Source organism: Hemibagrus wyckioides, linkage group LG07, assembly GCF_019097595.1.
Source record: "Hemibagrus wyckioides isolate EC202008001 linkage group LG07, SWU_Hwy_1.0, whole genome shotgun sequence".
NCBI classification, from domain to species: Eukaryota; Metazoa; Chordata; class Actinopteri; order Siluriformes; family Bagridae; genus Hemibagrus; species Hemibagrus wyckioides.
In genome coordinates, this window is record NC_080716.1 from 31,277,786 (window position 1) to 31,294,900 (window position 17,115).

The 17,115-nt window shown below is 40.8% G+C and overlaps 1 protein-coding gene across 2 annotated transcripts in view; it reads right to left on the reverse strand.

Moving 5' to 3' along the window:
- sorcs2 (sortilin-related VPS10 domain containing receptor 2) overlaps positions 1–14,576 on the reverse strand; it is a 177,492-nt gene extending 162,916 nt beyond the window's left edge. The window contains exon 1 of one of the 2 annotated variants that reach the window (XM_058394249.1): positions 14,104–14,576. In XM_058394249.1, coding sequence (XP_058250232.1) covers positions 14,104–14,391 — 288 coding nt within the window. In that variant the 5' untranslated portion in view covers positions 14,392–14,576. The remainder of the gene's footprint in view (positions 1–14,103) is intronic. The other variant, XM_058394250.1, reaches the window with a different exon arrangement.
- Between the last annotated feature and the right edge of the window lie 2,539 nt (positions 14,577–17,115).

Below are 17,115 nucleotides of genomic sequence, written 5' to 3' on the forward strand. Positions count from 1 at the left end.
ACCCTGTGTAGACTCTCTATAGAACCATTATGGGTTCCTCCGGAGCAACTGTTGATGCTAGAAGGTTCTATATCGAACCCTAAAGCAGAGTGTTTTCTTATCCTTTAAGTCTGTCCCCTGAATCAACTTTTAACGGTTCTAATTAGAACGCTACAACATTTTTTTTTCCTGTCAGAAACGGTTCCAGGCAAAACTTACAAGACATTATGACTGCGAGACTCACAAAACTATATTAACTCCATTTTCCATTCTCACACAGCACTGGTGTTTAAACACTACACAGTATTTTGGTATGCAAAATATTTTTCTCTGTGAGTGTCAGATGCTACAGAGAGGGACTACACTACAGGGAGTGTGACACACACACACACAACACAGCAATGTGTTTCTGAAAGCAGCATGAATGTGGTGTGTGTGTGTGTGTGTGTAAGACACTGTTTATGCATTATGCAGCAAGTCATCAGTCTTTACCTGCTCTTTTAACCTGAGGCCTTTGCTTCTGTGCTCTCTCAGATGTGCACACACACACACACACACACAAATAAATGCATGCTGGTTTCTGAAATGCATCACGTCACGAAATACGTCCTGGGATTTCTCTATAAATTTGTTCATTGCTCATGTTCAGTAGTTCATCCGGCACACACTTTCTCTCTCTCTCTCTCTCTCTCTCTCACACACACACACACCTTATCCCTCTATTTAAAATTTTGCTCCCATTACTGTGACCTTGTTCAAATGAACTCTATGCACTCCTACATTCATAAACACACACACACACACACACAGATGATCTATTCCATATATAATGTGAAACAGGGCTGTAAAGTGACACAGTGCTCAACCCCAATCCATTTTAATTACTATCGCTTTAAAACAGAGACTGAGATCATGCTGCAAACACATGAAATTCTATTTCCCTGCCACTTCCACCTTCTCTAGCTGGAAGGTTGGGTTACTGAAAGCTGTGTGTGTGTGTGTGTGGAGGATATATTAGGTGTGATGTGTGTGCTTGCACTGCACCCCTATAAGTCTTGTTTCATTGCAGATTCACTGCACGTGCGTTATCATTCTACATGATGTGAAAAGACATACAGCACTGTTCATATATAAATGTCAAGGTAACAAGCTGGTTGTGTGAAGAAGTGGATGTGTGAAGAGGTGGTTGAGTGACAGGTGACGAGGTAGTGACGAGGTGGTTGTGTAAAGAGGTGGTTGTTGGAAGAGGAGAATGAGTGGCAAGTGGTTGTGTGATGTGTGGTAACTGTGCGATGAGGTTGTCAGGAGACGTGGGGGTTGTGTGAAGAGGTGGTTGTGTAATGAGGGGGTTGTGTGAAGAGGTGGTTGTGTAATGAGGGGGTTGTGTGAAGAGGTGGTTGTGAGACAAAGTGGTCAGGTGATAAGGTGGTTGTGTGAAGCAGTGCTTGTAAGAGGACAAAAGGTGATCAAAGTGAAAGTGTCTAGTGTCTAGTAGTGAGTCAGTCTGTTGTCGAAGTGATTACATGATGAGGCAGTCAAGTGACAAGGCAAAATGGTTGAGTGATGAGGTAGTTAAGTGACGAGGTGGTCAAGCGATGAGGTGGTAGAGTGATGAGGTGGCCGAGTGATGAGGCAATCGAGTGATGAAGCAGATGAGTGATGAGGTAGTCAAGTGATGAAGTAGTCGAGTGACGAGGTAGAGTGATGAGGTAGGCAAGTGATGAGGCAATCGAGTGATGAGGCAATCGAGTGATGAGGTGGTCGAGTGATCAGGCAGTCAAGTGATGAGGTGGTCAAGTGATGAGGTGGTCAAGTGATGAGGTAAATGAGTGATGTGGCAGTCGATTGATGAGGTGGTCGAGTGTAGTCGAGTGATGAGCCGGTCAAGTGATAAGGTAGTCGAGTGATGAGGTAATCGAGTGATGAGGTAGTCGAGTGATGAGGCTGTCAAGTGACAAGATGGTCAAGTGATGAAGCGTCGGAGTGATGAGGCGCAGGAGTGATGAGGCAGTTGAGTGCTGAGGCATTGAAGTGACAAGGCGTTGGAGTGATGAGGTAGTTGAATAGTGGAGCATTGGGGCAATGAGGCGATCACATAATGTGGTGGTCGAGTGATAAAGCCATTGATTCACAAGGTGATTGATAAGGTGATCAAGTGTCTAGGTGATCAAGTGATGAGGCAATCAATTGACAAGGTGATCTAGTGTCGAGTCGGTTGAGTGATGAGGTGGAACATTTATGAGGCAATCACCAGATGAGGCAGTCAAGTGAGGGGGAAGCGATTTATCACAAAAAGATTGAGCGAGGAGTCGATCTAGCGTCTAGACAATCAAGTGTCTAGGCGATCAAGTGATGAGGCAGTGGAACGACAAGGTGGTCTAGTATTGAGGCGATTGAGTGACGAGGCAATTAAGCGGTGAGGTGTTCGAACCTCGGGGGCCACAATCAATTTTTAATTACTAGGGCTTTAATCCAGAAAATGAGGTCATGCTGGTCAGATATGAAATTACTGCTACTGACACTTCCACCTCATCATACTCAAATCAAAGCTGTGGGTGTGTGTGTGTGTGTGTGTCAAAATGTGTGTGTGTGTGTGGAACAAGCTTTAAAATCCAGTATGCACAAAGAATGTGTTATTCCATCATGCACAATAGAAAGTTATCCCAAATCCCATGTGTTCTAAATTGTTATGCTTGTACACGCCCACACTCATTTGCATAAGGAAATACCCCCGAATTGCCATATATGGTAAACTGCTTCACTTTTAAAAGCCTGCTCAACACCAAGCAGGTTGTCATTGAGTGTAGAAACCCAGCGATGGCGTACCTTTTTTTTAAGCATAAAAAGGACTCATCTTAATCATCTCATTATCCAGTTATAGCTGCTATGAGGCAACAGTCAACAATTTAAGAATGAAAAACACAATGTGTGTTAGTGCAAGAATTAAATAAACACACTGAACTGAATGATGTGTGAAGGAAATACATGCAGTTTTCATCCCGAGTGGAGAGCGACGTGGTGTGGGATTAATTAAATTAGCATAAGGTAATTATGCTAATTGGCTTCAATTAGCCATCAGTGTGCACAGCTTGAGTCTCACCATGCGTTTTGTCATCAACGGCTTCATCGCTCAATCTGTGATGTCATTATTAAAGCTATAATTATCTGATGGACCGGAGGGACAGATGGGGACACAGAGCTCTTCAGAAGCTCTCAGAATCTCGCTAGATCTCTTTCCAGCCCAACGTCTCGTGATTGAGTTTTAAGAAAAAAATTAATTAAAAAAACAGAAAAAGGGAATGTTTCAGTTAGATGCTGCTCTGGTGAGTGATCTGGAAAAGCAACCTGACGATGTCACAGCTTCAGGTATTGAGGCATGAATGGGAACCGAACCACCGAGAGAAGGTTCTGGAAACATTCCAGAGAGATTTCCTGAAGGTGGAAGGTTGAGGTCTGAAATCTTCCATATGTTTGTCACAGTCATTTCTTCTACTTCAGCAGAAACACTAAAGACAAACTTTGTTTGTTTTCCAGTCAGAACTAACCTTCTCAGTAGAACTTGACTTCTGCTACAACAATAACAGCTCGTTTAGGAGAAACGTTAAGCGGGGAAAAAAACGCAGAAACGTCAGCACAAGTAGAGTTCAGAGGGCAAATAAAACCTCAACCACAGTGAGCAGAAACAATTTGAAGGTACAAACGTCTCCTGAGGTGTAACGATTCAGGCTAAACCACTAGCATCGCAATGCTGGCAGTGTTTCAGTCCCGGGGTAAAAACGAAAGCAGCAACTTCAGAGTACGGCTTTGTTAATTAAGCGCATTTAGCGTATGTGAAAAATGGCGTATGTTTCGCTTCATTTTTGGCTGAATTGTTCGGGAATTAATTTAGCTTTCAGTATGCAAATGAGGAAATGTTTTATTAATGATCCCGACACTCAGCACGCGTGGAGCACAGGAATCTGGATTTTGAGCTCTGAAAAAAAAAAAAAATCAGAGAAATCCAGGATGGTTTCCCATGCGAGCCGAAAAACGGAAACTCCCCTTTTTAACACACACACTTACACACACACACACAAGGCACTGGGGAAATAAGATGAGAAAAACACGAGGTAAAATGTTCCAGTGTATTTGTGTAGATAATGAGAGAGAAAAAAAGATGAGAGAAGATTAGCCCATAGGGAACTAGCCAAAGATTCTCTCTCTCACACACACACACACACATCGTTGGAACAAAGTTCACACACCTCTCATGGCTGGATTTCAAACAGCACCCACAGCGCCTACAAAGTGTTAACGGCATGCTAACAAGGCCAGCTCGAAACCCTAACACACACACACACACACACCTCGTTATAATACCACACATTACATTAAATACAGTATATGTTAAACTGCATACGCTCAGTACCCAGAGTAGTACTGTTGAAGCGACCAATTATGCTTTAATTAAAAATTCAAATGTAATTATTTTATTAAATTATAATTATATTCAGAAACATATTGTATATGGAAACAAAAACATTTCTCAATAGCAAAAAAAATTTCTGAGACAATATTGTGTTGACTAAACAGTGATGTTGGTTCTTTTTTTTCTCTCTTGATGCTAATGACAAAATGACTAAACACACACACACACACACACACACACACACACACGGCATGTTACAGTTACAAATCTCTGACACTGGAGACTCCTTCCACACATGATATAGTTATCTTAGTGAAAGAAGCTGTTGCTATAGAAACGGGAACGCATCAGAGCCAGCGCAATGAATACCTTCTGACCAATCAGAGTCCGGAACTAAACGTAAATAAAGATCATTGTGTTAAAAAGGGCCAGGTCAAGAACGTGTGTGTGTGTGTGTGTGTGTGAGAAGGAGGGATGAGGGATGGACTTGTGCACATGAGTAAAGATAAATGATGTAAAGCATGCACATGTGTAAGTGATTTGAGAGAGAGAGAGAGAGAGAGAGAGAGAGAGAGAGAGACAGAGGACAGAATTAAGCGAGTGTTGTTCAGGAGACGCTGAAATGGGATTCTTTCCACATGAAGTCAGCTCACACACACACACACACACATACACACACACACACACACATACACACACACACACACACACATCTAACTCATTATAATATTCATCATTATAACTCTCTTATTAAAAAAACTAGAATAATCTGTCTGCCCTACAGCGTGTCTGTCTGACAATCTGTCTCTCTGCCAAATCTATCTGTCTGTATGCCAATCTGTCTGTCTGTCTGCCTGCCAATCTGTTTGTCTGTCTTTGTCTGTCTGCCAATCTGTCTGTTTGTGCCAAATCTGTCTGTCTGTCTGTGCCAAATCTGTCTGTCTGTCTGTCTACCAATCTAGCTGTCTGTCTCTCTGCCAAATCTGTCTGTCTGCCTGCCAATCTGGCTATCGGTGTCTCTGCCAAATCTGTCTGTTTGTTTGCCAAATCTGTCTGCCAATCTGTCTGTCTGCCTGTCTGCATCAAATCTGTCTGTCTTTCTGTCTGTCTGCATCAAATCTGTGTTTCCCTGTCTGCATCAAATATGTCTGTCTGTCTGCCAAGCTGTCTGTCAAATCTGTCTATCTGCATCAAATTTGTCTGTTTCCCTGTCTGCATCAAATCTGTCTGTCTTTTTATCTGTCTGCATCAAATCTGTCTGTCTGTCTGTCAAATCTGTCTATCTGTCTGCCAACCTGTCAGTCTGCTAATCTGTCTGTCTGTGCCAAATCTGTTTGTCTGTGTCTCTGTGCCAAATCTGTCTGTCTGCCAACCTTTCTGTCTGTCTGTCTGTCTGTCTGTCTCTCTGTGCCAAATCTGTCTGTCTGCCAATCTGTCTGTCTGCCAATCTGTCAGTCTGTCTGTACCAAATCTGTATGTCTGTCTGCCAATCTGTCAGTCTGTCTGTGCCAAATCTGTCTGTCTGCCAATCTGTCAGTCTGTCTGTACCAAATCTGTATGTCTGTCTGCCAATCTGTCAGTCTGTCTGTGCCAAATCTGTCTGTCTGCCAATCTGTCAGTCTGTCTGTGCCAAATCTGTCTGTCTGTCTGCCAATCTGTCTGTGCCAAATCTGTCTGTCTGCCAATCTTTCTGTCTGTCTGTGCCAAATCTGTCTGTCTGTCTCCCATTCTGTCTGTCTGTGCCAAATCTGTCTGTCTGTCTGAATGTCTCTCTGCCAAATCTGTCTGTCTACCAATCAGTCTTTCTGCTATTCATTGTAAAATGATCATATTAATAATAATATTAATAAGTACTGTATACAGTTTAAATAATAATGCAAAAATGTTAAAAGATACACACTACAGCATTCTATATGCCACTATACTGATGATTTGAGTATTAGTTACAGTAATAGATTATTACTGATCTTATCTGAGTATCAGACTAATATACACTACCAGATACTTACAACAGTAATTAAGCACTAGCCGGAGTATAGCAGTGATATATGTGTATGTTATGATATTTGAGTATTTGATAAAATGTTGCAGTATTATATACAGCATTAGACAGAGCACTAGACTATTAGAGATGATTAGAGATGATTAGAGACGACTAGAATGTTGATAGAGTGATAAAATACACAGATAGAGGCAGAGCGTTCGAGTGGTGTGAAGAGTATTACAGCACTAAACAGAGAGAGAGAGTGTGTGAGAGTGTGTGTGTGTGTGTGTATTGGAACAGTCATGGAAGTGTCAGTGGTCTGTCTGGCCCTAATTTTTCAAACTGGCTACTGAAAACACACACACACATACATACACACACACATACATACACACACACACACACACACACATACATACACACACACATACATACACACACACATACATACACACACACACACACTTTCATTATCCCCCACGATGTGGAAGATCGCTCTTCTTTGACCACTGCATTTAACCACCAACTGCACATTCCACATGCTGGGGGCTTCAAATCTGTCTGTCTGTTTGTCTGGAGGTTTGCATTTTAATCTGTCTGGCTGCCTTTCTATTCGTCTGTCTCTCTGCCTGTTTTTCTGTGTCAGTTGTCTGTCTGGCTTCCTGTCTGTCTGTCTGACTGTCTGTCTGCTTTTCTATTTACCTGTCTGTTTGCATGTTTTTCTGTGTCTCCTGTCTGTCTGACCGTCTATATGTTTTTCTATTCATCTGTCTGTCTGCCTGTTTTTCTGTGTCTGTTGTCTGTCTGACTGTCTATCTGCTTTCTATTCCCCTGTCTCTCTGCCTGTTTTTCTGGGTCAGTTGTCTGTCTGGCTTCCTGTCTGTCTGACAGTATCTGCTTTTTTCTTTGTCTGTCTGCCTGTTTTTCTGTGTCTGTTATCTGTCTGACTGTCTATCTGCTTTCATATTCGTCTGTCTGACTGCCTGTTTTTCTGTGTCTGTTTATGTTTGTTGTCCTTTTGTGCAATCTGTCTGTGTTTCAGTCTGTCTGTCTGTCTGCCGGTTGTGGTCTATTAATCTGTTTGTCTGTCTAACTGTCTATCTGTTTGTGCTTCAGTCTGTTTGTCTGTTTTCTAATTAGTCTGTCTGCCAATATGGTTCTCATTCTGTCTGTCTGTCTTTTAATCTGCCTGCGTGTCAGTCTGTCTGCCTGTCTGTCTTTCAGCCAGTCTGCCTCTCTGTCTTTCAGTCTGTCTTCCAATATGGTTTTCAGTCTGTCTGTCTTTTAATCTGTCGGTATGTCTGCCTGTCTGTCTGCAAATATGGCTCTCCGTCTGACTGTTTCAGTCTGTCTGCTAATATGGTTCTCAGTCTGTCTTTTATTTTGTCTCACTGTCTTATAATCTGTCTGTCTGCCCTATGCCCCCCCACAAGTTCCTTTATCCCCCCTGTTATTTTCCACTTGGTTCTGCTCTGAAAGCAACAGCAGGCAGTGACGTGTACGCGTTACAGACGTTTCTAAAGCAAACATACAGAACGCTCATCACACGTCTTTGGGTTTTATTCAGACTTTCACGTGTGTATATTTTTAGCCTTTTATCTTCCTGTGATTTGTGTTAACAGAAGCACCAGGAGACAGAAATTCCTTTTACAGCTTGTATTTGGAGAATAAAAAAATCTGACTCACACACTAACACACACACACACACACACAGAGGGCCTTTTCAGCTATTGGAGTTGCTCCAGTATGAATGCTGAGATCATGTTGTGATCGTCACTGTTCATTCCCAGAACCGCAGACCTCCAGGAGAGCGTCAGCCCAGGAATTCTCCAGTTAGCATCCAAAATTCAATTTTTTTTATCCGGAATATAGTTTAAAATACACTTTAGGTTTCATTACATTCCAGCTTTAGAAGGCCACCGAGGTTGAAGGTCATGCATTGTATGAAATCCCTGATGCAGCTAAAAAACAGCACGTTGCCACAAGCAGCGATCACAGGGGTCCAAGTATTTTTTTCCCTCCAAGTGATCCAAGTTCACTGTGGGTGCAGACTGCTTAGATTGGACATGATGATGTGCAGCAGCTGGTCATAAATATGGTCAGTATTTGTTTTCATTTGGAAAAATCCAGTCTGCCTATGCCAAATCTGTCTGTCTGTTTGTCTACCAACCTGTCTGTCTGTCTCTCTGTCAATCTGTCTGCACCAAATCTGTCTGCCAATCTCTCTCTCTGCCAAATCTGTCGGTCTTTCTGCAAATCTGTCTCTTGGCCAAATCTGTCTGTCTGTCAATCTGTCTGTCTGTCTGTCTACCAATCTGTTTCTCTGCCAAATCTGTCTGTCTGACAATCTGTCTGTCTGTGGCAAATCTGTCTGTCTATCTCTCTGTCTGCCAATCTGTTTCTCTGCCAAATCTGTCTGTCTGCTTAATCTGTGTCTCTGTCCAAAAATCCAGACTCAAAACCTAGAACACAGGAATCTAAGCAAAGAAGCATGGCTTTAGAACACATGACTACATCAGACAAAATTTCACCATACTACAAAACAGGAGGGTTTCAGAAGTAGAAACAAAAGTACCCACATTAGGGAACAGACCAATGACAGGACAGAGGGCGGAGACAGGTCTTACAACAATGGTGCATGTCAAAACACGAGGACGATTTGTGTTGGCGGCAGTTTTGTGCAATCAATAACACAACGTTTTATGACACGTGATACACATTGCTATATATGGCTTTTCTAACAAACCAAATCATGTTAAATAGAAAAACACATTTCTATAAAATGTTATAATTTTATAATATTTTTTTAAATTTAGAAATTTAATTAAGACTGAAAAAGGAAAAATTGTAATAATTTTAAATATTTAAAAAAACAATATAAAAAATTCAGCAAAACAGCTAAATATATTCAAACTATCATTATATCTACAAAAAAAGTGTACAGTAACATGATTGATCCATTTTAGTATCTGAATTTGTTTTTGAATTTTAAGTTGATGTGGGTGTGGCCAGAAAGGTTTTTTTTTACCATCAGAAAGTGGACAATATGGTCATTAAGGTTTGTAAATTTCCAAAACATCATTAATAGTAGTTTCCTGACAACCGTTCAGCGGCACAGAAGCGAAAGCAGCAGCGGCTGTCACTCTCAGACAGACCTCCTTTCATGTCTTATTAAACCCCGACTATACTGAAGAGAAAAGACTGAATGATCTTCAAATCCTTTTCCTGTCCTTCATTCTCTCCCTCCTAAAGACCCCCCCCCAATCTTATTAAAGAGAGACTTTATGATGTAGCTCGGACTTTAATAATACAGTTAATATCTGATTCACACTTCCTGACAGAGGCACAGCGACCGCTGGGGTTTAAAACTAATAACATCACTCGTGAACACTCTTTGTCAGGAATCATTTCATTTATTACAGAAAAATACCTTCCAAAAGGATAAGAACCATAATTTATAAAATATATATATAATTTCTCAGACATGGTTTCCACACGGTGGTATGAAATTAACACGAATTATGCTGTGTGTGAAAATAATAAAACAATTTTTTAAAAAAAAGGAAAAATATCTCATAAGCTGTGCAACTTTTTTGTTACTTCATGAGTCGGTTGTATTTCATTTTAACAGCACAGATGTACAAAATGTGTGGGTTTTTTTGGATTTTACATGAAGGTTCATATTTTGAAAAAAAAGCACAGTGAGTATTTAGCTAAAAAGCCCAAGCATCTTGCGAACATCATGTGCCTCTGTGCCATTGCTTTCCATCCTGACTCCGCCCTTGTATACATTAGAGCAATAAGCCAATGATTACGCAGTAGGCAAAGACCAGTTGTGGTTTCTGTCTTGTCTCCGCTCACTGCATAATTATTGGCTTGTTGCTCTAATGTGTTCACCTATTTCGAGATCAGTCCATGTCTATGCCCCATGTCTTATCAGTGGTTTCTGTCTTGTCTCCGCCCCCTCTCTTATAATTGGCTTGTTACATTTATGTGTTCACCTTTCCTGAGATCAGTCTTTGTCTCCACCCCCTGTCTTATCATTGGTTTCTGTCTCGTCCCCACCCCCTCTCTTATAATTGGCTTGTTACACTAATGTGTTCAACTTTCCTGAGACCAGTCCTTGTCTCCGCCCCCTGTCTTATCACTGTTTTTTTTCTTCTGACGATGCCCCTTGTTCAAACATTTGTTTCTGTCTTGTCTCCGCCCCGTCTTATCATCGGTTTCCATCTTGTCTCCGCCCATAATAATTATTGGCTTGTTGCTCTAATGTGTTCATCTATTCCGAGATCAGTCCATGTCTCCACCCCCTGTCTTATCATTGTTTTTTCTACTGTCTTTGTCCCCGTCTCATCATTGGTTTCTGTCTTGTCTCTGCCTTCTATCTACCCTTTGGCTTCTGTTCTGTCTCCTCCCCCTTGACTAACCTTTGGTTTCTGTCTCGTCTCCACCTCCTGTCTTATCATTGGCTTGTTACTCTAATGTGTTCACCTTTCCTGAGATCAGTCCCTGTCTCTGCCCCTTGTATTATCATTGGTTTCTGTCTTGTCTCCACCCCCTGTACTATCATTGATCTAGATTACTGAGATTAATGCTACTATATTTTTTCTCTTCTTCCTTGCCATCTGTTATTTTGTGTTCCTGAGCCCTTTTATCACTCTCTACATTCCTCTATCATGACTCTTCCTCATCTTTTTATTGTAAAGGATGGATTAACTTTGTTTATTGCTGCCAGCCTGGGATTTGACCTCTGAGCCCTGATGTGGAATCCAGCAGCTCTGGCAGTAGTGCAGTCGCTCCAAGCTTCACTTAAGAGGATTACACTGCATGTTCTGATTTACTTTACTGTATATGATTGTGTTCTAGTGCAACATCACAAAAATCTATCTATCTATCTATCTATCTATCTATCTATCTATCTATCTATCTATCTATCTATCTATCTATCTATCTATCTATCTATCTATCTGTTTATTTATGTCTTTCCCACTCTTTCTGTCTGTCTCTCTTTGCTTTACTCCTTCTCTCTCTCTCTCTCTCTCTCTCTGTCACACAGTTATTCTTTTTCATTCTCTTTCACAACTCAATCATCATGCTTTTTCCCTTCACCATCATACCATGGTGACAAGCATTGCCACAACAAGGGCATCTACACACACACACACACACACACTGTGTGTGATCTTCCCAGAGGCTTTCTAAGTTTCGACTGAACAAAACGCTGATTGTAACGGCACCTTTGGAGCATTCTGAACACTTCATTCCCACTGAAAGAAAGAGAAACAGGCAGACGAACAGAATTCACCCACACACACACACGCACACACACACACACACACACACACAGCCTGTTTCACTTCCCTTTTGGGCTTTAAACAAGCTTAAGCTGCTATTTGTGGAAAGAAGCGGCAGCTTTTACAACCACCACTTCCTGTGAGAAACAGTCAAACACACGCTGAACACAGAGCAGGAAGCTGAACTGTCGGAAGATTCAATTCAATTCTGCATTAACTGTCTAATTAATCAACAATACGCTCGCATCCAAAAGCACAGAAGTCTTTGTGCATGAAAAGTCTCTTTGTTTACAGCGGCGTGAATGCGGGATGTCTATACCAAGCACCGAGTTGCTGCTAATGAATCATACCACAGCGCTGCAGAGTTCTGGCTCCTGATTGGTCAGAAACAGAATGTTGATTAATTCTCTAGAACAGCAGCTCTGTTTGTAGCTCAGATTTATATTAATGCACTGGATCGGATACGTTAACGTTTCTATAGCAACAGAGAGCTAGCGCACAGACAGTCTTAAACATTTATTACTATTATTATTATTATTATTAACAATATTTCTTAGTGAACAGACAGACTTAAAAACATATTATTATTATTATTATTGTTATAATTATTAATCATTCTTTTTTAGTGCACAGACAGACGTAAAATTTTATCATTATTATTTATTTATTTGATTTTTTTAAAGACTTTTTCAAAAGGTAAATTGCTGTGGGATAGAAAGCAAAGTGACGGACAAATGTTTATTTCCTGACTGGAAATATAATGAAATGTATTAAACTGGTGGACTGGACTGCTGACTTTTAATTTTTATTAAAAAGTAAAATATGAAAATTCACTTGATATTATCATATCCTTTAAACAAGGAGGTGATTATCATGAACAGTTTTATTCTCCGTAATTTATTTTTTATTTTTTTATTTAACGCATATAGTGCAAATTATTTGACAGAAAGCACGCCGTTGAAGCCTGACAGCAGAAACTATATGATTTCTGTCGTAACTTAAATGACCGTAAATGACGATATCAATTATTTAAGACCTTGGAGCAAAAAAAAAAATCCCCCAGAAAAACAAGCAAGAAGTGAAATTACAGGCCTGAAGACGCTTCACTGCCGAAAAACACCAGCGAGTGGAAACTCAAATATACAATAACAAGATAAAAGATACACACACACACACACAGAGCAAGCCGATGAGTAATTTAATACAGCTGCACAATTCATTCTGCTCTAATCCGGATCACATGAACATCCTCGCCGTGTATTTCTTCGATCCTCAGAGGTCGCATTATTAAGCAGATGCTGATACACAGATGAGGAAAAACGTGAATAAAACGTTGGTTTAATGCGTGTCGAAATGTAGTAAAAGTGGCTGAATGAGTTGGAAAGGATTGGTTTATTAGCCGTTACTTGTACAGCAGCTGGAACTCACTGGTTCTTCACGTCATCCATCACGATCGAAGAGAATATCACAGATACAAAGTTTACACCAGGACACAGCTGGCTGATTTTTTTTACTGACTTCATAAAATTCCTATGTACGTTTGTGTTTATATAAAACATTATGAAGTGCTTAGGGGAAAAAAGCTGATGATGATGAAGGCATTGATGATCACTGTATGAGGAAACCCGGGTTCTCTAACCAGGGTTCTCCCAGGGGTTAGTGGTGTGAGCCATCATTTATTGATTTCACTGTAATGGCATGATGATGATGATGATGATGACGATGATGGAGTTATTCTCTTTATGATTTTTTTTTAAAACTATTATAAGGCTCACTAGGGTTCCTTAAGGGTTCTTAGCTTCCTCAGCAGGTTCTGTAAGGAACCTGGGTCTAGCAGGCGGAAGAAGAAATCTCCACATTCTGCAAAGCGTCTTAAAACAAAAACGTTTCTTCATCAGGAGGTAAACAAGCACAGGTCATGAAGCTAACCGTAAAGGATATTCTAAGTGATTTTTTTTTTATTATTATTAGTAAAAGCACTGTTATGGTATTAAATGTTTCTGATTTCACATTTTAAAATTCACATTCACAACGGCTGCAGGAAATAAAAAATATATATATTTACACTCGTGTGCATTATGCTGATTCTCTAGTGTACTGATTTCTCTCTTTTTAAAAAATAATATAAAAAAAACAAATTCTCTCTCGCTTTGCACCCAGAATTTTGGGAGTTTAGATAGATAGATAGATAGATAGATAGATAGATAGATAGATAGATAGATAGATAGATAGAGCTCCTGTTTAAAAGTTTGTGGTCCCCTGATTTGGGATCCAAGATGCATCAAAGCAACATGCACACTTCTTCACGCACGCGGTGTGTTCTAAGTGTCCGGGAGGGTGTCAACGCGCGCGCGTGTATGTATACGTGTGTGTGTGTATATATGTGTGTGTGTGTATATGTATGTGTGTGTGTGTGTGTGTATGTTTAGTGGACTCACGCTGCTGTTTTCGCCCGTCCAGTGAACCATCGCCTGGTTGTGCGCGGCGTCGCCTTTCAGCACGAACGAGCTGCTCAGCAGAGACGCCACTTTCGGCGACCTCGCGAGCCTCCGCGGAGCATCCGGTGCTGCTCGGGTCTCGTCCTCCTCCTCCTCCGCGAGGAGGCGGTGATGCTCGTGCCTCCGGTTCAACACGCCGACACCAACGCCAGCGCCGCCGCTGCAGAAAGATCCGTGCACCGAAATAATCCACGCCAGCGCGACGAACAGGTGCGCGACGTGCGCCATGACGCGCGCCTGTGTGTCTCTCCGTGTGTGTGTGTGTGTGTGTGTACGTGCGCGTGTGTATACGTGTGCGTGTGTGTATGTGTGCGTATCCCAAAACCCACGGAGAACCGATTCGCGGGGAACAACTAGACGGTGGCTCTTCCGTGAGAGAGAGAGAGAGAGAGAGAGAGAGAGAGAGAGAAGAGGAGCGGTGATGTCCGCGTGCCAGGAGGCGAAAAACCGGAGTACCGGGCTGCCATCTGCTGACAGGCACGCGCTCATATCCTCTCTCCACGTTCATTAAATAAATAAATAAATAAATAAATACCACATTTCCGCATGACACGCAAGGGCATGAATTTAAGATTCTTTTTTGCCACAGACACCAGAACTTTCAAGTATTAATTAATAACAGATCATTTTTAAAGCTAATTTTAGAAATGATTTGCTAAATTAAAAAAAAAAAGCTGAAACAGAAACAGACTACAATATAAATAAATTAGTTAATTAATTAAAGCATTGCATTAATGTAAAAATAGATCTAGGTAATAAAATATCAGAAAAGAATTCACTCATCGTTTAAAAGCGTTCTTGTGACTCAGTTGTATGCATTATCTCCGTGTCCTTTCCAAAATAAATAAATAAATAAACAAATTCACACGCTAGTTTTTTTCTATATGCGAGTGAACAAAGTGTGCTGCATAAGTATTCATCAACTGTGTAATTAACAGGTCACGTGATCTCAATATACACTCTGACCAGTGCCAGGTGAAGTGAACAAGACTGAGTATCTCCTCATCATGGCACCTGTTAGTGGGTGGGATATATTAGGCAGTAAGTCAACATTTTGTCCTCAAAGTTGATGATAGAAGCAGGAAAAATGGACAAGTGTAAGGATTTGAGCGAGTTTGACAAGGACAAAATTGTGATGGCTAGACCACTGGATCTGTAAAACTGCAGCTCTTGTGATGTGTTCCTGGTCTGCAGTGGTCAGTATCTATCAAAAGTATCCTTTAAGTATCCCACCTGGCAACTTACAGGACTTAAAGGATCTGCTGCTAGCATCTTGGTGCCAGATACTACAGCACACCTTCAGGGATCTAGTGGAGTCCATGCCTCTACGGGTGAGGGCTGTTTTAGCAGCAAAAGGAGGGGGACCAACACAGTATTAGGCAGGTGAACCCAGAGCTTGACCATGGAGAAATCTACACAAATCCAGAAAGGTATACTGAAGAGTAAGGAAAATTGAAAGAACACAGCACAACCACTTCTCCTTCATCAGGAGACTATTAAAGTGATGATGAGTGAAACAGGGATTAGTCTGAGAAACAAGCAAGATTGTTAACTATCAACCATAAGGCTACCAGCAGTGTGCGTCGCTGTAGTCATGGAAAATCGCACGTAAAGATAGACAAATATTGTGATAAAAAAAGAGACATGAAACATGTTTAGAAATATAACGTGTGACGTCTCTATAAAAATTTCATTTTCTTCACATGTCAAGTTAGTACACTAAAAAGTCAAAAGTGAGGAGCTAGTAAGTGATGGTAATAGTCAAAATAATAAGATGCTGAGTCAGAAACACAACAGAGCTTCTATAGATAATGCACATACACACACACACACACACACACACACACACAACCATGTCAGTGTTAGTGCTCAAATGAAATTAAACATCACTTCGAAGATGCTAAAACGTGATCTACCTAATTAAATATTTATAGAATTTATATTATTTAGAACGATCGATTCTAAGTGAATATCTACACAAACTTCCACGCCTTCCTTTAAAGCGCCTGAATATCTGACTTTCAGCAAACACACATCGCCATCTTGTGACCATAAATATTCTTTACAGGCTGACACCGTGGTAAGGACAAATGTAAATAAAAACATAAAAACATTGATACTAATGATATAAAAGTACCACGTGGTTGGATTTCTCATCCTGCACGGGATTTTAATTTAGGAATTAATCATTTTGACCAGCCCCCCCCCCACCCCCCCTAAACACTAAACACTAAAATTGTCAGTCTCTTTCCTTACTTTAATCACCAGCCCCAGGATCCAAACCAATGCATGTTCACAGACACGTAAAAGCAACAGGTAGTTTATCAGAATCGTGCTCTGTCCCGATCCTGGTCACAGGTAAACACAATAACTTCCTGTCGAAACATCAGCAGCGCTGGCGTGACTCCGTCAGCAGGACAGCCGTTTCAATCAGACGACACAAACAGGCTACATGCACACTTTCCTCTGGAGTCCCACAAAGCTCCGTACTGGGTCCACATTTATTGTTTTATATAGCAAGTTTCTGCCTGATGTAATAGTATGAGCTGGTCCTCCATGAGTTTGAGACTCATCCAGCATTTCTAAATGTTACCAAAACACCTATCCTTATCGCAACATGCTTCTCCCTCATTAAACAACTAGCTAATTCACCATCATATGCTAATGCAAACATTTTGACTTATAATTAAGCCTAGTGTCTGATCACTGAACTCCACTTAGACTCCTCATAGTCTCTCTTTCAGGAAAGTCATCCATTTCTGGAGTAAACTGCAACCTGTCTCTTATACTTTTACTTATAATTTAATTCAAAACACAGGAGACGATTTAACAACTACTCTAGAAGCTTTAGGACTGTTTCTGCTTGGCCAGTGGGTTATCAAAAATCACCTCTGACCATCAATAAATAAATATACTTAAAATTAATTAATTAAATATCTGAATTAATAATAA